A 21512-nucleotide genomic window follows, 5' to 3' on the forward strand; every position below is an offset into this window, starting at 1 on the left:
TTTGTTGTTTCTTGAAATACTTTGTAAAAGGTTCCCATTCTTCTCTAAAGTCACAGTTGTCCTTGTCACACAGTTTGTGTGTCAATTTCGCCAATTCCGCATAGTCCATCAGTTTCTCTTGCCACAGTTCTTTACTCGGGGTTTCTTCATTCTTCCCTCCTTGTGCTATTAAGACTCTTGCTGCTGTTGTCGCATACATGAAAATGTTCTTAAATTTCCTTGTAGTTCTATGCTGTGAAATCTACAGCTGAAGGGAAATATAAAATTTAATAAACAACAAAAAAATTAATGCACCTGTTTTTTTTCTTGCTTCCTCTCGCCTTTTTCATTTCCCCAATTTTCCTGCCTTTCCACATTTCTCTGTTCTTTTTTTCTTCCTTCCCGTCTCTTTCTCTGATTTTTTGGAAGTGAACAGTATGCTTTCTGCTTGTGCCATAGCAGGAAATGCTTATAATACAACCTGAGGGAAGGAATGTTAAAATTTAGTAATTTTGGTGATCACCAACTTTGCAAAAATATTACAGGAAAACCTTTAGGCTTTTTGTTTGTTACTGGTAAGGGTGTGGACTGTAATTGTTAGAGCTCATGGGGCTCAGTTGTGTTTTATGCTTAAATAGTCAATTTCCACCAGCAGTGTACAGTCTTCCTATGAGACCGAGGAAACCTCTGTTTGTCTACTAATGCACCAGAGAGTGGGAATCTCAGCAAATCCAGGTAAGTCAGGAGACACCTAAATTTTTTTGTATTGGTGGAAGGCAAAGTGAATTGTTGGCCAAGCTGAGGGCGAAGGGAATCATGTGACCCAAGGTACCGTATTTTTTTGTGTATGATATACCCCCGTGTATAAGATGTATAAGATGGGGGACACAAAATTAGGAAAATGGGTGAAGATTGCCCAGAGTTGTTGAGCTTTTTTGGGGGGAAGGATTGGTATTGAGCTTTTTAAAGGGGGGATTGACGAAAATCGCTCACCCACCTGACTTACACTGCCACTCCCGCACATCCCAAAAGCTGCCTTTCATATGTCCCATCGCCGCCAGAAACCGCCAATTACCCGCCCAATTGTCGCAGCGACAGCAAATCCACACCAGCCCTTGCTGCAGCCACCAATAACACCAAAAATCGGTTTATGATGTAGTCGCCATGATGATGGTCAGTTCCTTCGTAATGATGAAGGGTCCCCAAATGTTGGAACTTTGAGGGGCTGAGAGCTGGGCTGGATGTGGAACTTTTATTTTCTGTTTCCTCTTTTTGCTTTCTTTCTATTTCTTTCAATGCTCCATTTTACCGTAAAATAAAACAATGAAAGAGAAACAGTAATTACAGTGGTGTAGCCCTGCCCCTAAGGCAGCTAAGGCTGCAATTCTGGGACACTTCCTTCTCTAAAACATTTAATCCGGCACTGCAAACACAGAACGCTGGCACTGTACCACTGCAGGCTGCATGTGGAAGTCGAGTCTTCTTATTATGATTTTAATATATTTGCATCCTGCCTTCCTCCCAGATTGGGACTCATGTCCTCATACAAGATAGCATGTCTATGCACTCCTAGCAGATGGTAAGGGAAAATGTCTGAGCCTGCTTTCTCCCCACTGACATGTGAGCTTTCAGTGTGCAGGGAGGATATAGACAGGTAATCTCCCCCCTGTTCCCAGTGGAACAGTCCCAGGAAGGTTGCTTCACATGTCTGCTCTGCTCTGCAAATATAATGGGCATGATGTCTGCATGTTGGAATGCCATGAACGCAGTTAGTAGGAGGATCATCCAAGCTGGGGAAATAAAAGGTTAAGTTGTGCTTGGTGAAAGTAGTAGAACAATCCTATTTGTTGTTTAGTCGTTTAGTCGTGTCCGACTCTTTGTGACCCCATGGACCAGAGCACGCCAGGCACTCCGGTCTTCCACTGCCTCCCGCAGTTTGGTCAAACTCATGTTCGTAGCTCCGAGAACACTGTCCAACCATCTCGTCCTCTGTCATCCCCTTCTCCTTGTGCCCTCCATCTTTCCCAACATCAGGGTCTTTTCCAGGGGGTCTTCTCTTCTCATGAGGTGGCCAAAGTATTGGAGCCTTAGCTTCACGATCTGTCCTTCCAGTGAGCACTCAGGGCTGATTTCCTTCAGAATGGATAGGTTTGATCTTCTTGCAGTCCATGGGACTCTCAAGAGTCTCCTCCAGCTCCATAATTCAAAAGCATCCATTCTTTGGCGATCAGCCTTCTTTATGGTCCATCTCTCACTTCCGTACATCACTACTGGGAAAACCATGGCTTTAACTATACGGACTTTTTTTGGCAAGGTGACGTCTCTGCTTTTTAAGATGCTGTCTAGGTTTGTCACCTGGAGCAGGAACCAGCAAGCCACTCCAGTATCCCTGCCAAGAAAACTCCATGAACAATCCTGTAATGGTTCTAGGGGTTTCTTGTGCATAAGCCGGTGCAAACACCTGGCTGGGTTGCCTGAGTGAACCTTTTCTGTCCGGACAGCCACTCGCCCGTGGCTGTCTCAATTGCTGGCAGAATCCGTCAGTGGGCGTTTCTTAAACTTCTTCCAGCAAAGAAGCTCTTTGATGCCTAGTCTCCTCCTACTCTCTCTGCGCGAAAGCCTTCTGCGCAAGGAGGGCGTAGGCAGCGGAGGACCCCTGCTCTCCCCGCTGGTCCCTGGCAAGGAGTCATGGGACCGCCTCGCCGCTTCCCCCATCTGCCCCCCTTCTCCACTGGTGCTACGCTGATTCTCTTCACCAGAAGATGGGCTGCCTCTCCCAATCCCGGGACGCTCCCTGGAATCCCTCTGGATTTTGCTCTCTCCCTCCAGCCCTGATGGCAGTTCCCTGACAAATCCTATACCCCCAAATATATCAAAGCTGCTATGCCACTGGAACAGCTGCCATTAGCCTATACCCCAAGGACCTGAGCGATATAGCCTAGGAGAAGATAGGTGCATCATCTATTTGAATAAAATGATATTCGAGTAATTTTATTGGTGTGGGTAGTAGATTTCTATTGGTTATGGTTATGTAAAAATATCATTCAGTTGAAATAGTGATGGAGATGGCTTGTGCCATTTGTCTTCTCATTCCAGAAATCTTCAAACAGTGTTCCACCTGGACAGTTAAAAATCAAGACTCAACACACTTGGTAAAAAGTCTTCTCTGAAGTAGGGTGTGGAATAGGAGTTTTATGCACTGAATGACATCTTTGTTGACAAGTGACAGAAGACAAATCTTTGGCTTTCCCAGAAAAGCACATCATGGCCCCCACCTCAGCAAGAGCGGTTGCAATTCAATTGTTAATACTTCAGCTTGCCTTAGTAGGAAACATTTTCTGTGGGAATGTGCTTATCTGGCCAGAGGATGCCAGCCACTGGCTAAATATCAAGGTCATTATCCAGGAATTGCTGCATAGAGGTCACAACGTCAGCATCCTAGCCCCATCAGCGTCCATCTTAATCGAACCCAGTGATGATATATCAGCTGCCAAGTTTGAGGTGTTCCCTGTGCCCTATGGAAAGGATGAGGCCCAGTCGTTCTTTGAGGAATTTGTCACGTTGTTGCTGGACCACAAGCCAACTGCTCTGACCTTCTACAGGTTCTACCAAGAGATGCGAAAGATGATGAGGAAAGTACACGAGTTCCACAAGTTCAAGTGTGAAAATGTACTGGCTGATCAGGAACTCATGGCCCGCCTGAAAAAGAGCAACTACGACGTGCTCCTTGCAGACCCTGCGACACCCTGTGGCGACCTGATTGCTGTGAAAATGGACATCCCGTTTGTGTACACCCTGCAGTTCACGCCAGGCTTAACGGTGGAGAGACACTGTGGGAAAATACCTGCCCCCCCTTCCTATGCCCCTGCTGTCTTGTCTGGGCTCACGGACAGAATGTCATTTGGAGAAAGGGTGAAGAATATAATATCTTACCTCGTGCAAGACCATGTTTTCCAGACCTGGTATGGCGATTGGGACTCTTATTACAGCCAGGTTTTAGGTAAGCCTGTTTTTGTTTCTTCTTCCCAAAGTATTGTTATTATTTGGTAGCGTAGATGCTCTAAAGAGGTCAAGGATTCCAACTTCAGTCCTTGGCATAACCAGTTAGAAAGGGCCTGCAAGCAGCAAGATTGGAAGGGCCTCATCCTGGGGCTGTGTAGAGCCACAGTCAGCTGGGAAAAGACTCTACTAAGCTTTAGAGCCTAATCATCTGTAAGGGAGTGAGGAGTGAATCTTACCTGCTTTGTTCTTTTATTGCTTCACCTGAGTTCAAATTGAACTAGAATCATATCAAAAATTAGCTTTGGAGTTGAAGCACAGACATTATTCTGGGATTTTCTGCTCTTTTCCACCACTCAACAAATGATGAACAAGCCACTTTTATGTCGTTCTATCTATTATTTCATCAGGATCCTTCTGTGTGGTATTTTACTGATGTGTTTTATTGCAATGAATGGTGGAGAAACTTGATCTGATATTGTAAACCTACGTAAATTCCACTTCCCGGAGTAACAGACACACTGACATACAACTATGCTTTGAAACTGGAGTTACCTGAATTTTGCAATGCAGTTCAATAGACCAAAAAAATTGTACAAAAATGTGTAAGTTATGTGAAGCATGCAGGGAAATGCATACATTTGTGAGAATAGCTTATTAGGGAAAACTGCTTGCAAATATGTGTATAATATGCAAAAGTGCATACAAAAATATGTCTGTTAGGAGTGACACTTTTTTGTGAAAACTTTTTAAATGAATGACATTTTAATGCACTAATGTGAACAATTGATTGTGGAAGAAAGAAACTGAGAGCAGCCACAACTGACCTGTCCTTAGCTCCTGCACATCGGAAAGATACCACATGAAGATAATCTTCATACAGCTGTATGTGTGATCACCACCACACTGTTGTTGTTTTGAGGGGAAGATGTGTTCTCAATGCATCAGTAATGTTGAGGGGGTAAGAAAGTCAAGGAAGGTGAAGGAACCAAAAGCTGCAACAGGGTTCTATGCAGAATTCAGTGACAAGAACTGAACCAATGGCCTGGTTGTCAATAGATTGTCACTAGTTCTGGGGCACATTCAGCTACCAATGCTGACTTCAGGCCAATTGGTTCTTTCTAACATTATGGAAGAGAAAATTTGGACTTACCCCTGAAAGAATATCCCTCAAGGAGCCATAGCCAGTCCAGGCTTGCTAGTGAATGAGTGCTCATAATACATGTATTTCTTTCTGTCCCCAGTTCCTGTTCACATCTCTTACTTTTTTTTGTAATGTGTGAACCAGCTTTCACTATTTGTGGAAATGTTGAAAATGTGAAGGAGAGATAAGCTGAATGTAACCTCATTCCTCTTTCTCATTCGACAGGAAGACCCACAACTCAGTGTGAAGTGATGGGGAAAGCCGAAATCTGGTTGATCCGTACCTACTGGGACCTTGAATTCCCACGGCCTCTCCTACCAAATTTTGAGTTTGTGGGGGGTCTGCAGTGTCAGCCAGCCAAGCCTTTGCCAGAGGTACGTAATTCTGAAACCAAATTTCAGTTAGGTGTCCTTTCTTGAGAGGAGGTCCCATTGTTTTTGCTGGGTGAATTGTATATTTTGAGAAGTGTAGCAAATGTAGTGAATGAGCTTATCATCACTGATATAGTTGTGCCAGGAAGAACTTGGCTTGCTTAATTTCTGCTTTTCAGGCTGATGTGAAAAGCACAGGTGAAAAAGTGGAGAAAAGGTGTCTGCAGTTGGAGTGACCAGTGACTTTGTCTGTTGTCTACTCTGCTCTCTGGGTGGCGCTGTGGTCTAAACCACTGAGTCTCTTGGGCTTGCCGATTGGAAGGTCGGCGGTTCGAATCCCCGCGATGGAGTGAGCTCCCGTTGCTCTGTCGCAGCTCCTGCCAACCTAGCAGTTCGAAAGCACAACGGTGCAAGTAGATAAATAGGTACCAATGTGGCAGGAAGGTAACCGGCATTTCTGTGTGCTCTGGCACTTGTCACGGTGTTCTGTTGTGCCAGAAGCGGTTTAGTCATGCTGGCCACATGACCTGGAAAGCTGTCTGTGGACAAACACCGGCTCCCTCAGCCTGAAAGCAAGATGAGTGCCGCACCACATAGTTGCCTTTGACTGGACTTAACCATCCAGGGGTCCTTTAACTTTTACCTTTAGAACTCTAATAGGCTTCCATGGAGCCTAAAGCACAGTTTGGAAGCTGGAAGTTAAAGATCATTTGCCAAACACTCCCTCACAACATTAAATATCAAGAAAAATATTCACATTGCTACTCATGCATCAGGTTCAAACGGAAAAGACATGGAGGAATGTGACTTGTCAATATATTTATTTTTAAAATGTGCTTTGAACTTTTGACAGGAAATGGAAGAATTTGTCCAGAGTTCAGGGGAACATGGCATTGTGGTGTTTTCTCTGGGCTCTCTTGTTGCAAACTTGACGGATGAAAAGAGTAACATCGTTGCATCGGCACTTAGCCAGCTTCCACAAAAGGTCAGTGTTCATGTTGTTTGGTAAAGAAAACAACAACAACAAAAAAGTTTTCTAGTGGACTTGTGAAAATGCTGTCCCAATTCCCTTAAATGACCTGTGAAATTGCATCCCTTTACAGCAAACACATTAAAGATTTTCTTTTCTTGAAATCTACTTAAATACATTAGAGTTGTGTAAGATGTTGAAGTTGTCCTTGTCTAATACAGTCATACCTTGGGTTACAGATGCTTCAACTTGCGTTTTTTCAGGTTACGGACCCGCCGAAACCCAGAAGTACCGGAATGGGTTACTTCTGGGTTTCGGCGGTCGTGCATGAGCAGAAGCGCTAAATCGCATTTTGCGCATGCGCAGAAGTGCCGAATTGCAACCCGCGTGTGCGCAGACGCGGCGTTGCGGGTTGCGAACGCTGCGGGTTCCGAACGTGCCTCCCGCACAGATCACATTCGCAACCCGAGCATCCACTGTAAATGTTGTGAGAGTTAATTATTGGTGCAGAATAATTCATAGAGAAGAAGATGGACGATGGAATTTGCTCTGGATAACTTTTAGTTTGTTTGTTTTCTTCCATTTTACCCCTATATTATGAATGTAGGAGTCATGGAAGCTTTCCTCTTTTTTTTCTAATCCAGGTTCTTTGGCGCCACAAAGGGAAAAGACCAGAAACTTTAGGCTCCAACACCAGGATTTATGACTGGATACCACAAAATGATCTTCTCGGTGAGGGAGACCTCATGCTTGTTGCAGTTATGGCTTCTATGCTGTGTTCTGCCAGTCCCTTGGAAATATCTTTCCTCCATCCTCACTTTCCTCACTCATGACAGCAATGAGCATTCTCCCCTTGTTCTATTCTGATCCATTCCTGATCACAGAATGGTAGTTGTCATGTATTCAGTGGTCTGTGTTTGCCTGAGCTTGAGTCCAGACTAGGGATTCTGAGCCCCTGAGTCCTGATTCGACACATGATAATCCAACCACAGAACATTTCAGGATTTGGGCCACTGCCATTGGCCCTTAAACTCTGAGTTATGATTCGCAGCTTAGAAGTTTAGACAGCCAATCATGTTGGGAGTAGCCCAGACATTCAGAAATGTACAGTGGTACCTCGGGTTAAGTACTTAATTTGTTCTGGGGGTCCGTTCTTAACCTGAAACTGTCCTTAACCTGAAGCACCACTTTAGCTAATGGGGCTTCCTGCTGCCGCCACGTCCCCGGAGCACGATTTCTGTTCTCATCCTGAAGCAAAGTTCTTAACCCGAGGTACTATTTCTGGGTTAGTGGAGTCTGTAACCTGATGCGTATGTAACCCAAAGTACCACGGTATATAAGCAGTTGCTCTGCCCCTGTTGTCCAGTTCTATTAGTTCAAAAAAGGTTCGTGCAGTTATTACTTTGCCTTGCTTCATGGCAACCCATCTACACTTCAGTAGTATCATAAAACTGTAGTGCTTTCTAGTCCAACCAGCAAGTTTACTCTGCTCCTGTGTTCTGTGCTGCCTGCTTCCTTGTTGAGGATATATCTATATGCAACGTTCAGGGATAGCATGGCATGTGGACTAAGCTCGAATGCTGTAGCTTAAGATCAATTATAATTTAACCATTTCATATCCAGTAAATTTTCCTCTTCCTTCTCCAGGACACCCCAGTACCAAAGCTTTTATAACACATGGTGGAACCAGTGGAATTTATGAACCTGTTTGTCATGGTATTCCTATAGTGGGGATTCCCATGTTTAGCAACCATTCCCATAACAGGAAGAGGCAGGGGAAACATGGGGTACACCCCAGGAAAAACCAAGCCCCCAGACAGTGCTAAACTTTTGGTACTTTGTGTTTTCCACTATTCAGGATACCAGAGACTGCAAACTCTCTCTGTTTTACAAAGCTGTTGCTGTGTGCTTGGCCAGGGTCAGCGCTGAGTTCTAGAAACATTAATATGTATAGTGAACTGCAATCTTCAGAGATTGCCTGACAGTTGGACTATGCTGGGCACTGCTGCTGAGACTCAATGCTAATAACCTATTTTATCATCCCATAGTCAACAGAGTCTCATCTTCTCCTTCCAGGACACCCCAAGACCAAAGCCTTCATAACACATGGTGGGATCAATGGGATTTATGAAGCTATTTACCATGGCGTTCCCACAGTGGGGATTCCCATGTTTGCTGACCAGCCCGACAATATTCAGCACATGAAGGCAAAGGGGATGGCTGTAGGGCTGGACATCCAGACAATGGAAGCCGAAGATTTAGTGGATGCTGTGAAGGCTGTTATTCTCAACGCCACGTGAGTCAATCGCAAACTCTCCTCTGAAAGTGAGAGATGACTAGTGGTCTCCATTAGTCTGCAGAATGCATGTGAGATTGCTTCAGGGCCAGGTGTATGGCAGCTTACCTGTGGAAATGGGCAGAAACCATGACAAGTGTCAAAAGCTGATTGCATGGTGATTCCCGCCCCCCACTCCAGTTGGGATAAATAAAGACACAGGACACCAGAATTTTAGGTTAACGGACGAAAAATGGCCACAACTTTATTGGTTACAGGTAAGAGCGGTATTGGCTTTAGGCATTGGTCCTATCAGATTATCCGGCATAGAACCGGAAAGGGATAACACCAACAGGAGGAGCCCCTGAGATGCACATCCCTAGGCGCTCCCCGAGGGGTCACCGCTCAGGAGCGCGCTTTAGGCCCTAGCCTCCATAGGTTTCGGAAGAGGCAACGCCCCCGGAATCCTCTACCCTTAAATATTTGGGGGAGGTGATGGCACTCCCCCCGACTCATCTGCATAATAATACCCCTACCAATGCCTAACCGCCAAAACCAAAGGCGTTGTGACGTTTTGCTACAAGGTAAGCGAAAAAACCAAATGGCTTTCAAAAACAGTGCCAATTAGCCAAGTGGAGAAACTCCTACCAGGCCCCTTGCAGCGACCAACTGAGGTCCATAGCAAAGTCTGAGGGAAAACCTCGAGGGAGGGTGGTATGACGCGGCCCAAGGATTCCCCTGATCGCACGGGACCGCAGCCAGCCCCGCACGGATGATGGTGGGCGTGAGCCCGCAACCCCCCATCCTTATGTTGGGAGTGGCTTTATGGAAAAGTATTGCTCCTTAGCACTGCGCCCGTTGTTGTTTTGCTAGAATTGCAAAATTTCCTAGAATTGCACAGCAGTCTACTTTACAGGGTTGCTGTATGGCAGGGGTCTGCAACCCGCGGCTCCTGAGCCGCATGTGGCTCTTTTACACCTTTGCCGCGGCTCCAGGGCGGATACTAGCGAGGGGAGGAGGCGCATTGTGCGCCCCAACACTCCCCACTGTGGCAGGCGATGTACTGGCTGTGACGTCGCATGGGGGCAGTGCGTGCGTTAGTTTTGCGGCTCTCAGTTTTTTTCCCTTCAAAAACAGGTCCGAGTGGCTCTTTTTGTCTTAAAGGTTGCAGACCCCTGCTGTATGGATAAATTCAAAATGGTGGTTGATTCAAAATGCTACTGTAGAAAGTAGGATGGTTCAAATCAATGTCCATAGTACCAAGGCATGTATTGCACCCTGCTTGCACACCTCACCCGGGCAAGTATGCGCCCACACATTGGATTTGCTGAAGATATGCATGTAAAGTCAGGTGCTCATATGCCTAAATATTGTGGTTCTGTCACAGATTTGCACCTCCTTTGATTTGTAGGTGTTTGCTTTTCATGACTCAAACCTGGTGACACACACAGTCCTCCCCCACTTCAAAATCAGGGACAGACAGGCTGAAAATATACTTTTAATTATTATCATTCTTTATTTATCAATTATTGAGTTTATATCCATTCCATCTTTCCCCAAAGGAGCTCAAGGTGGCATTCATGGGTCTTCTTCCCCCCATGTTATTCTCACAACAACCCTGTGAGGGAGTTGAGGTTGAGAGAGACAGTAATTGGCCCATGATCACACAGGGAATTTCATGGATCTGTGATGGTTTTGACTCTGATCTACCAGCTCCTAGCCCAGTTAATATGCCTCCACTTTACTGCACATTCTGGAAAGAGGGGAATAATCTTTTCACACAGGTCTGGGAATTTATGGGGGTGGGGTGGGGCAACTTATTAACAGCCCTGTGTGGCTCCTTTAAGACTAAGCTATGCAGGCTGCCATGCAGTGCATATGTTATATACTGAGTTGAATAGGATCCAAAAGGCAGCAGTCTTATTGGTCCTAGAGTAATAGGATTCAGAATGCAGCAGTCTGATTGGTCCACAGGAGCCACCCAATCCAGCTCCAGGTGGAAGGGAACCCGCAACCTGATTGGCCTACCGGAGAATCCCGGAATTAGCTAATCACGTGGGGCCCATTGTGTAAATAATGTATATAAGGCACTCATTCTGGGGGAACTTCCATTCCTCCTCACCGCTATGAGCTGAATAAAGAGCATGGAATCCACTTTCGACTCTATTTCAGCATACATATGGGGAAGCAATCCCCATAGAATTCAGTGGGGCTGCACTGGCTGTAAAAGAAGAATCAGGAAAAAGTTAGAGTTGGATAAAACCACTATAAAACTGTTTGATTTGAAATCAACCTGGCTTTCAGTTTGTTGATGTCTCTAGTAACCTTTCTCTTACTTCTTGGGTGTTAGCTCATATTACAGATGTATGATCTGTATCACTCTATTTGTTCTGTTGCTGCAGATTTGTCATCGCCTTTGGCTATTTATATGGGTTGAGTAATGTACAGTTTCTTTGGCATAAATCCACCCTAGACATTGCGATACCAACTTTGAACCAAGCTATGGCACTCAGGGCTTATCCACACTTCCTCTTGTCTTGCTGCTTTCCCCCACCCAAGAGAAAGCTGCTCTTTAGTGCTCAACTGGAGGAAACAGCAATTCCTTTTTCGCCCTTGATTGCCATTTGTTCTGATGCAGCTTTGTCACGCTGGCCATGTGACCCGGAAGTGTCTCCGGACAGCGCTGGCCCCTGGCCTCTTGAGTGAGATGGGCGCACAACCCCAGAGTCTGTCAAGACTGGCCCGTACGGGCAGGGGTACCTTTACCTTTACCTTTATCGCCAAAGAGTGAGTTTTCCCTTGAAAAGGAACGGGGCAAGGGGGAAACCGCTGGGACGCATGCTTTCTGGGCACGGCACAAGCAGAAGTGTGGATGAGCCCTTAGTTAGGTGCTAAGTTTTTATACAGCTGCAGTGTTTAAATGCCCCGTTTCACTGCAAAGTAGGAGGATAGAGAGAGGGTCCTAAGAGGTGGTGGCCCCACAACTTTTCTCCCAGCAGTGAAGCAACTGGATAGCAGGGACACCTTCTGAACCAAAGTAAGACACATTTTCAGTTTAGTTAGATGCTAAGCATTGCGGAGGGACGCGGGTGATGCTGTGGGTTAAACCACAGAGCCTAGGACTTGCCGATCAGAAGGTCGGCGGTTCGAATCCCCGCGACAGGGTGAGCTCCCGTTGCCAGGGCCAGGACCAGGGCAAATAACGAGACCCAGTCTTACAGCTGTGAAACATAGCAGGTGCTGCTAGGTTGTGTTAATTAAGCTGTGTCAGCATTTGGGCATAGTATATAAGGAGCAGCACCTAGCTCTCTCATTACCCTGGAGGATGGGTTGGTGGTTGGGTCATGTTTGTTGTTATGTTTAGTGTAAAAGGAGTTTTGTTTTTGTTATTAAAACCTTGTTAAAGTTATTTTTGAGTTCCTTGTCATGCATGGTCTCCCCAGCAAGCTCTCTGCAGTGCTACTAAACGGCAAATAGCCAACATCTTTGGCTCCTGCCAACCAAGCAGTTCGAAAGCACGTCAACGTGCAAGTAGATAAATAGGTACCACTCCGGTGGGAAGGTCAACGGCGTTTCCATGCACTGCTCTGCTTCGCCAGAAGCGGCTTAGTCATGCTGGCCACATGACCCGGAAGCTGTACGCCGGCTCCCTCGGCCAATAAAGCGAGATGAGCGCTGCAACCCCAGAGTCAGCCACGCCTGGACCTAATGGTCAGGGGTCCTTTACCTTTACCTAAGCATTGCAGTTGTACAAATACTTAGGTGCCCACGATATCTTTGCAAGGGAGAAGGATGGAGAGAAAACCACAACTGGTCAGGCCCCTGGCACCTCATTGTCCACACCCCTATGACTCCTTGGCAGCCCTGCCAGGTCCATCAGGACTCATTGCCACTGCTTACTAACAGGCTTTGTTGCAATATTTCCGAAATATTAATCTGGGCAGGATATTGCCTTCAGTTAAGCAGCTGTAACATTAGCAATAAGTCACTTTCGGATCTTGAATGGAAAACAGTAGGCAAGTTTTAATGCTGCTTAAAAGTTTCCAGAGGTGTGCCCATGTGGGTGTGTTGCAACAAAAGGCTAACCAATTGATCATGGTGACATAATAAAGGTGTTGATTTTGAATTTTGGGGGTAATCATCAAGGACTTTAATGCTACAGTGCTTGCTAAACTGAAATCAAAAATTGAGTTCTGGTCCTATCTCCAGGGGCGTAGGAAGGGGGCGGAGCGGGGAGGGGGGGCACCATGGAGGGGAGTGAAAAATTATCAAGGAACAATTACTGCCCTACTAGGGCGGTTCATAAAAAACTTTTTTTGAAAATGCCTGCTCCAAAGGTCTTATCTTAGTACACTAGGGATTATAGAGCTATATATGAAATTTCATGCATATCTGTTAATATCTTGACCCTCCTCCATGAAAATAGCTTTTTACTTGGCCGTTTTCCTATGTCTTGAAGGCTGAAATTTCAATTCAGTGGAGCCCTTCCTGTTCCCAACCCTAACCCTGCGGAAAGCCATCTAATTAGACTTTAATTTGATTTTGACTTGTTTTTAGGAAGTAATTTAATTATTGTTTGATTTTATACCAGTGTTATGTATCTGATGTTAGCCGCCCTGAGCCCGACTTTGGTCAGGGAGGGCGGGATATAAATAAAAGTTTATTATTATTATTATTATTATTATTATTATTATTATTATTATTCCTTTGTAATAAAATATGAAATAACATAAAACCATTTTTGCAGGCAAAAAAAAATATCAACGGGGGGGGGGGGGTGACAATAAATTTTATGCACTGGGTACCACCTGACCTTCCTACGCCTCTGCTTATCTCAATTTGTTTTTATTTCTCTCCCCCACTCCCTTCCCTCCAGATATAAGGAAAACGCGTTAAGGCTATCACAGATCCACCATGACCAACTGTTAAAGCCGCTGGACCGGGCTGTCTTTTGGATTGAGTTTGTCATGCGCCACAAAGGTGCCAAGCACTTGAGAGTAGCTGCCCATCACTTGACCTGGTACCAATATCACTCCTTGGATACCATTGCCTTCTTGATTGGTTGCATGGCACTCTTCACATTCATTGCTGTCAAATGCTGTTTGTGCTGTTTATTGTATTGTCGGAAACGTGTTAGGATCATTATGAAGACGAAAACAGAATAGTTTCTCTTGGGACTCAGCCATTGTTGTGTGCCCTTTTATGGAATCTGCTTCCAAAAGTGCTAAGCATTTTCAGCTGTTTAGAGAAGGTTTTAATGTTTGGCGTTTTATCATGTTTTTAATATTCTGCTGGGAGCTGCCCAGAGTGGCTGGGGAAACCCAGCCAGATGGGCGGGGAATTAATAATAATAATTTATTATTATAGCAATGCTCAGCTGAAGCCAGCCTTAACAACCCTCCATTCAGCAGTGGAGAGAGGCGAGTTGTAGGTATTCACAGTGCTTTTTTCTGCTACCCTTGATGGCAGCCTCATTTCCTGTCAGGGTGTTTCCTGAGTCTCAGACAGAAGCGAGCGTTTAATGTGTGAAGTAGGAGTTGGAATCTAGCACGGTGATTGGTCAGTTTTGTTGTTACCACCTAAAATAGCGACTTCACTTCCTTTCCCAGTGTAATGCATGTTCTTTGTACTTTTGTCCATTTAATGTATTTATTTCCCCCGATTTGAACTATAAAATGGTGATTTTCAAAATGAGAGTACCCCTAAACTTTTTTTTTTAAAAAAAGAAAAAAAAGCACTGGGTATCCATAATGGTTTGCTTTAGGGTTACTCCCCCCACTTTAAGATTATTCTATAAAAATAAAGGTCCAGAAAATGCAACATAATAAGGTGGTAATGTAAAAGAAATGTAATAGTGATGCAGAAAAAGAATCCATGGCTGCAGCTTTTAAGCTGTAAATGGCTTGGCTGTACTGCTCAGAATACAGCTCAATTTTTTAATAAATTAAATAAAAGGATCAAGGCTCATTAACAAACTATCATATGGTTTTGCTATCTGAAAAAGACAAAATAAAGTTAAATCGCACCGTCTCAACATGGGCATAAATACTCCTCCCTTCCACTACTGCAGCAAATACAATACACGGATAGTGAACTGAAGATTGCATCTCTGTAGTAGAGCAATCTCCCAGGTTAAATCTGGTAGACCTGCGAGAGAACCCGGTCTCAAAGCCAGGCCAGCAGCCCACGCAGGCAATACCAAGCTGTCTTTTTCCATATAAGACAGTATTTGACATTCCTTTAATGGTGCTTTTGTGACTATCCTCATGAGATACGGTGTCAAAATACTGCTCTGCATTCCATGTTTGGTACAAGCCAATAAGGAATCAGGGCAGGGCATTTTCAGTGGTGGCCCCAATGCTTTGGAATTCTTTGTCTCAGGAGAACTTGACAGGTCTATCTTCCTTGCTTGCAGAAGCACAGAGATTCGGGCACGCAGTAAAACAGCAAGATCCATCTCATTCATTCTCTCCTCTACTCCCCGTCCCCATGAATACACTAGCCTGTGCTGGTTTTACATATAAGCTAAACAAGCTATAGCTTAGGGCCCCACTCTCTTGCCCTCCCCTCAATTTCACTATTAATATAAAGGTAAAGGGACCCCTGACCATTATGTCCATTCGTGACCGACTCTGGGGTTACGGCGCTCATCTCGCTTTATTGGCCAAGGGAGTCGGGGTACAGCTGCCGGGTCATGTGGCCAGCATGACTAAGCCACTTCTGGCGAACCAGAGCAGCGCATGGAAACACTGTTTACCTTCCCGCCAGAGTGGTACCTATTAATCTACTTGCACTTTGAGGTGCTTTCGAACTGCTAGGTTGGCAGGAGCAGGGACCGAGCAACGGGAACTCACCCCGTTGCGGGGATTCAAACTGCTGACCTTCTGATCGGCAAGGCCCTAGGCTCTGTGGTTTAACCCACAGCTATATACTTCTTAATTGTATTTCAGTTCAACAATTACTTTGATTAAATACTTATTTTGTTGTGTGCAAATGGCTTTAGATACCTATTAGGTCCATAAATCACCATATCGCATATCTTCAACACAAAAAACAGCAACAATTTGTTGTTGGCAAAGGACAGCTGGACATATAAAGGGCCCCATTACCTTCAGGAGCTTAGGGCCTCATCAAATCTAAATCTGGCCCTGGGCACACGCATGTAGTAGAGTTATGATTGCATTGCATCATGGACTTAGGGGTCTCAGAGTCCCATGCAGAGATGAGCAGCAAAAGCCGAACCCCAATTTTGGCATCAGTCAGAAAGCTGGCTAATACGCTCACAAGGTTTGGGTGGCAATAATAGTAGTATACCAGTATATTTTTTTACAGTGAGTAGAGAATAAAATTGTCTGCCACAAATCTAGGTTGTTGTATTGCTTGCTCGCTGGTGGCTGCTTAAGCAGTTGGAAACAATGAATAATAACTGCCAGTAAAAAACATAATTGTGGAGCTGACTGCCTATGATAATACAGTACAGGACTGTGTGCAGTGTATTCACAACACAACACAGTGCTAACACAGACAGACAAGGAATACTGAACACAGCTATAAAAAAACAACTCACAAACTACACCTAAATGCTAAAAGCCAAAAGAGTTTTCTGTAGCATTTATGCCACATATTTATTTATTTAAATATATTTAAAAGCATTTACAGTGGTTTTGCTTCAGGTTAAGAACTTTGCTTCAGGGTGAGAACACAAATCGCGCAGCAGTGGTGCAACAGCAGCAGGAGGCCCCATTAGCCAAAGTGGTGCTTCAGGATAAGAACAGTTTCAGGTTAAGAACGGACCTCCGGAACGAATTAAGTACTTAACCTGAGGTACCACTGTATCATAGCTGTCAACTTACAGATTTGAAAATAAGGGACCAGCAGCCAAAATAAGGGACCTGCAGCTTCACCTGTTCCAGGCACTTCAGTCTTCCTGTCCTCCTGCAGTCTGGTCAGACTCATGCTGGTAGCTTCGAGAACACTGTCCAACCAACTTTGTAACCAGAGGTTCAACTGAATAGAATCTGAATCACATGCACCACAAGGCCTATGCAGCCTCAACTTAAGATGGCTCCCCGGCCTGGCTTTGCACTGCAAAGTTTGCAGCAGCACGTGCAACAAAATGGCGCCCAGCATTCAAAAGCCCCCTCAGCTTGCATTAACTAGCCACACACAAGGCAATGCAAGCTCCACCCCCCAGTCGTTCTTAGACTTCTTATTGGGTGAGCAACACAGCCAAGCAACACAGTTGGAGCCTCCCTCCTCCCTGGCCGGCAGAGAGGGAGGGAGAGGAGCTGCTTCCTTTGAAATTTAAGGGACATTTAAGGGACATCCATCAATAAGGGACAGCAGCGGGACATGGCGCTGGAATAAGGGACTGTCCCTTCAAATAAGGGACACTTGACAGCTATGCACTGTATTGTATTTAAGATTAGGAAGCTCTGATTTATAGAATGGGGATGATAAAGATAACATGTAACCTTAAATATGTAATATGGGAGAGTATACAGTGGTGGCCTCCAGCTTCTTCCAAAAACACCCCCAAATGTGGGAAAGGGGTGCAATGCTCTTCACTGCCAGAGAGGCCGAGATTAAATGCTGACCACCAATCATGGCTCAGCCAGAAGAGCCTGACTCTTAACCTCAGGGTCATGGGTTGGAGCCCCACTTTGGCCGACAGATTCCTGCATTGCAGGGGGCTGGATTGTCCCTGTGGTCCCTCCCAGCTCCACAATCCCATGATGCTAAAGGGAGAGTTAAGAGCCCAAGCTCTGCCACAAGCTCCATAGCGGCAGCAACACCCCTTCTGCTATTCTTTCGTTGGGACCCCTAAGCGATGGACACACTATCAAAGGCTCATTGGCATGGATAGCCAAGGCCATCGCTACCAACAACGCTCTTTGGAAAACAGGACAGTGGATGGGAAAGGCCTCCTTAGAGGACCGCACAGTAAACTGGGTGCAAGATAGTACAGAGTCAGAAGTGGCCCTTGGCTGCACATCTGATTAAACCTGTGGGGCCTGATTCAGCCAAGTGAAAGGAAAGCGGAAGGCTGCTTCTGTGGGGAAAGGGATGGGCAGGAAGACGAAGATCCCACCCTCTTCTTCTGCAAGGGGAATAACTAACAATATAGGAGCAAAACACAGAGAGTGAATTTTTCACAGCTCCACAGTTGTTGTTGTTGTTTGAGTTTATTTATTGAACTATTTAAGCATGCAAAATAGGGCACGGATGTAAGGGTGGATGGGTCCAAGTAGGCATGATGGAAGCAACAGTATTTGTTCCTTAAGTGTGTCTGCCACATTTACATGTGAGGAAGCCAGAATCTAGGAGCAATCCAACAGAATCAGAAATCTAGCCACTACTGTCTGCATTACTGACACACATCTAAAGAAGCAGGCAAGTTTGGGCACTTTGAAGTCAGTGGTTTTTATTCAAGCAATGTTCCCAGTTGCACCTCAGCTGTGTCGTATCTACAGGAAACTGACAAGAATAGACCCACATCTCATGTCATTCTGGACTCCTTCGGGAGAAAGGGTGAAATATAAATTCAATAAATAAAATAATTATAAGTGAGTGTCCGGCTTGCAGACGTTCTTTGGAAGCCCAACATCTGACATGGCTTCCTTCTGAGTGCAGGAAGCTCCTGCAGCCAATCGGAAGCCGTCCCTTCCCTCCCCCCTCCCTTCTAGAACCCGCCACTCTCAACCAACTCTCAACCGCCTCCTCACCAACATTCAGACTCTCAAGGAAGGAGAGTTGCTTTCAAGTCTGCTGTACTGCTTTCCAAACCTGACCCTGCTCTACTGCTCCACAATGAGTGAGCTTCGCAAAGGTGAGAACCTGGAACCCCACAGGATTACAGAATTGTAGAATTGGGAGGGACCCTGAGGGTCATCTAGACCAACCCCCTGCAATGCAGGAATCTCAGCTAAAGCATCCATGGCAGATGGCCATCCCACCTCTGCTGAAAAACCTCCTAGGAAGGAGAGTCTACTGCCCACTGAGGGATTTCTTCCCACTGTCAAACAGCTCTTGCTGTCAGAAAGTTCTTCCTGAAGCTGAGTTGGAACCCCCTTTCTTGTAACATGAATTCACGGCATCAGGTCCTAAGGGCCTCTGGAGTAGGAGAAAACAAGCTTTCTCCCTTCTCCCCGTAATGGGCCTTGAGATATTGAGAGGGCTGCATGGTGTGGCTCTCATATCTATGTCCTGAGGGACATGGTTTCTCTGTCCCTTTGCTCCCCCCCCCCCGCAGAATTGCAAGGGGTCAGTGCATCTGGCTGGTAAGAAGATGGTCGGAGTTTGGAGCCCAGCCGGGGCTGGCTGTGGGCAGGATATTTTCTGTTGTGAATTACTGGTTGGTAACTTCCTCTGTTTTTATTTTCCTTTCTGTCTCACAGGTTCTCAGGCAGGAAGGCAGAAGCAGAAACAAATATCCCTGGACATTGTGGTATGTTAATTCCTTGGGGAATTCGTCTCCCACATATTTATTTATTTATTTATATTTATATACCGCTTTATATTTTTAATAAAAATCTCAAAGCGGTTTACAGCATAATAAATCAATAAATCAACAAAACAATAGCTGGGCGATGCTCCTCCAGCCTCAGGAGGAGCCTCTTCAGTAGGGCTGGCTGGTGGGTCTGGGCCTCGCCCCCCCAGGCCAGGTGGAAAGGGCCTTGCAGGGAGCGGCCTTCGCTCCCCACCTGCCCCCTATGTCCCTCCGCTGGCTGGCTGTCCCCTGTTGTGGCTGGGGGGAGAGAAAAAATGGAGTGAGATCTGCCCCAGAAGAAAATCTTTGGGGAGGGCCCACGGGACCCCTGTCCCCTAGAGTGGATGCCTATGGCAGGAGAGTAAAATGTCCTTCTTCCTTTGCAGGGCCGTGGTTTGGAAGCGCCGGTCAGGGCTCCGGCCAAGCAGCAGCCCAGCGGTGCCACGTCCAATACCAGCATCTACAGGTATGCTGTGCCCTTCTGTGGCAGGGCTGGGGCAGTCTGAGGATGGCACGGCCAGTGCGCTCACACTGGGCTATTGACTCATAAGAAAAGGTTTTCGATAGAGGGTGAATTGAAAGGGTGGAGGGTTGGAGGAGAGGCAGAAAGAAGAGCTCATTTGTCCGTGGCTAGGGGGTGTGATCTGGACGGTTCTCCAGGGGCGCAAGATCACCCAGCTACGGCTCTGCGTATAGGGTGCCCTGGACATTTGAGAGCCCAAAGTTGGCCCTTGGTTGGGCACAGTTCCAGATTAAAACCTGTGGAGGCCCCATGGCAGTCAAAATATCCCTGGGCTCCTTGCAACTCATATCCTGATACGTTTTTGATTTTAGCAACCAACAATAATTAATAGGCAAAACAAACAGTACTTTTTCTGATCCGTTGTTGCCTGGCCCATAGGCCTACTCTGTCCATTGAATAATCAGGCTCTGTTGGAGATCAAGCCCAGAATTCTCCCTGTCCCCACCCCCATCATACTAACTGAGCTTGTTTCTTCCTTAGGCGAGAGGCCGGCCAGAACAAAGGGGGAAAGGCTCCCAGCTCAGGTAAGTGGAAATGCCAACTGAGTGCCCCATATTCTAGGAATGTTTTCTTCCCTTGTCCCCCACCCTCATGCCCCAGACTGGGGCTAGCATGGCAGGGAGCCAGGCGCCTGCTCATGTTTTTTTTTCTTTGCAGTGTGGGAGCCTTTCCCCAACACCTATTTTGTTCTGGCCAAATCCCTGGAGAGACGTGGCGGACATCAGGTACGAGGGCAGAGGGAATGAAGGGATCCTTGTGAAACATCTTTTGGGAGTCCCACCTGTGGCTTCCATTCTCATATGATGTCCTTCTTCCTTCACAGGGCCACGCCTCCAGGGATGAGGCTCCAGCGCCGGCTCCCGGAATGAAGAACCGAGCAACATCCCGGCGGTTCCCGGCTGTCGTCCCTCGCGGCGCGTCCCCACTGCCCCTCCTCTGTACGGGCATGGCTCCATCCCGGCCCGGTTTGGCACAGAAGCAGCAGCCAAAGTTTCCTCCCATTAAAACAGCTTCTCAGGTGAGGGAGGAGACTTTGGCTGTTGCTTCTGTGCTAGGCCGGTCGGACGCCCGTACGGTGGAGAAGTGGGGAGCCCTGATAAGATCAGGTAAGTGGAAATGCCCCCTTCCCAGGTCCCCCACCCTCCTGCCCCAGACTGGGGCTAGTGTGGCTGGGAGACAGGAGCCTTCTGATGTCTCTGTTTGTTTTGCAGCGAGGGAGAAGTTCAGCCGTGGAACCGCCACATTCCTCCGGGAGGGACTGGAGCCCAGACGATGGCCTCTCGCCCCTGAGGTAATGGGACAGAGGGGAGGAGGGGGGCCCTAGGAAACACACAAGGAGGGCCTGCGGGATCAGGCCAAGGGCCCATCTGGTCCAGCCTCCTCTTATCCCAGGGGCCACCCAGATGCCACTGCGAAAGCAGCCAACAGGATTCGATCCCAAGAAGCAGTGCTTCAAAGCTCCCTTCTTTCTTGCAGGATCTCGATCGTGCACCGCTGTGGCTGTTGCCCAAGCCTCCCCCCAAAAGACCAGGTAAGAGGAAGGGAACCTCTGCATGAGGCGGGGAGAAGGCTGGGGGGCTTCCGACAGGGGTTGCTTCACTACATCTCCCATTGTCTTTGACGACTGTCCTTTCCCCCCTTCTTTTTTTTATAAAAAAACCACAGGTTGAGGCGAATTCCAGAGCGTTTGGATCTCAGCTGAAGGACTGTATTGCGGTTTCTGATTTGTCAGCTGCTGAAGCATTTGAAAGCTGTGATGTGA

At 46.5% G+C, this 21512-nt stretch overlaps 2 protein-coding genes across 2 annotated transcripts; both read left to right on the forward strand.

Annotated features, from left to right (window-relative positions):
• Positions 1 to 3166: 3166 nt before the first annotated feature.
• On the forward strand, positions 3167 to 14024 carry LOC310830048 (UDP-glucuronosyltransferase 2A2-like). Its single transcript, XM_083709504.1, has 6 exons — positions 3167 to 3979; positions 5348 to 5496; positions 6347 to 6478; positions 7108 to 7195; positions 8540 to 8759; positions 13615 to 14024. Exons 1-6 carry the CDS (start codon positions 3244 to 3246, stop codon positions 13901 to 13903), a joined length of 1614 nt encoding a protein of 537 aa, XP_083565630.1. The 5' UTR covers positions 3167 to 3243; the 3' UTR covers positions 13904 to 14024.
• A 5050-nt stretch (positions 14025 to 19074) lies between these two features.
• LOC310830241 (uncharacterized protein) lies at positions 19075 to 21459 on the forward strand. Its single transcript, XM_083709981.1, has 7 exons — positions 19075 to 19185; positions 19614 to 19693; positions 20231 to 20274; positions 20408 to 20475; positions 20574 to 21041; positions 21227 to 21281; positions 21416 to 21459. The coding sequence occupies exons 5-7, from the start codon at positions 20616 to 20618 to the stop codon at positions 21418 to 21420; spliced, it is 486 nt and encodes a 161-aa protein (XP_083566107.1). The 5' UTR covers positions 19075 to 19185; positions 19614 to 19693; positions 20231 to 20274; positions 20408 to 20475; positions 20574 to 20615; the 3' UTR covers positions 21421 to 21459.
• Positions 21460 to 21512: the final 53 nt, after the last annotated feature.

This window comes from Podarcis gaigeae (assembly GCF_964106915.1).
Source record: "Podarcis gaigeae genome assembly, chromosome: 13".
Taxonomy (NCBI): Eukaryota; Metazoa; Chordata; class Lepidosauria; order Squamata; family Lacertidae; genus Podarcis; species Podarcis gaigeae.

Excerpts from the sequence above, each read along its gene's own strand:
- LOC310830048 (XM_083709504.1), top strand. The coding sequence starts at position 3,244 with ATGGCCCCCACCTCAGCAAGAGCGGTTGCAATTCAATTGTTAATACTT. Across the intron at positions 6,479-7,107 it reads TTAGCCAGCTTCCACAAAAG|GTTCTTTGGCGCCACAAAGG; the intron begins GTCAGTGTTCAT and ends TTTCTAATCCAG. Across the intron at positions 7,196-8,539 it reads ACCACAAAATGATCTTCTCG|GACACCCCAAGACCAAAGCC; the intron begins GTGAGGGAGACC and ends TTCTCCTTCCAG.
- LOC310830241 (XM_083709981.1), top strand. The coding sequence starts at position 20,616 with ATGAAGAACCGAGCAACATCCCGGCGGTTCCCGGCTGTCGTCCCTCGC. Across the intron at positions 21,042-21,226 it reads GATGGCCTCTCGCCCCTGAG|GATCTCGATCGTGCACCGCT; the intron begins GTAATGGGACAG and ends TCTTTCTTGCAG.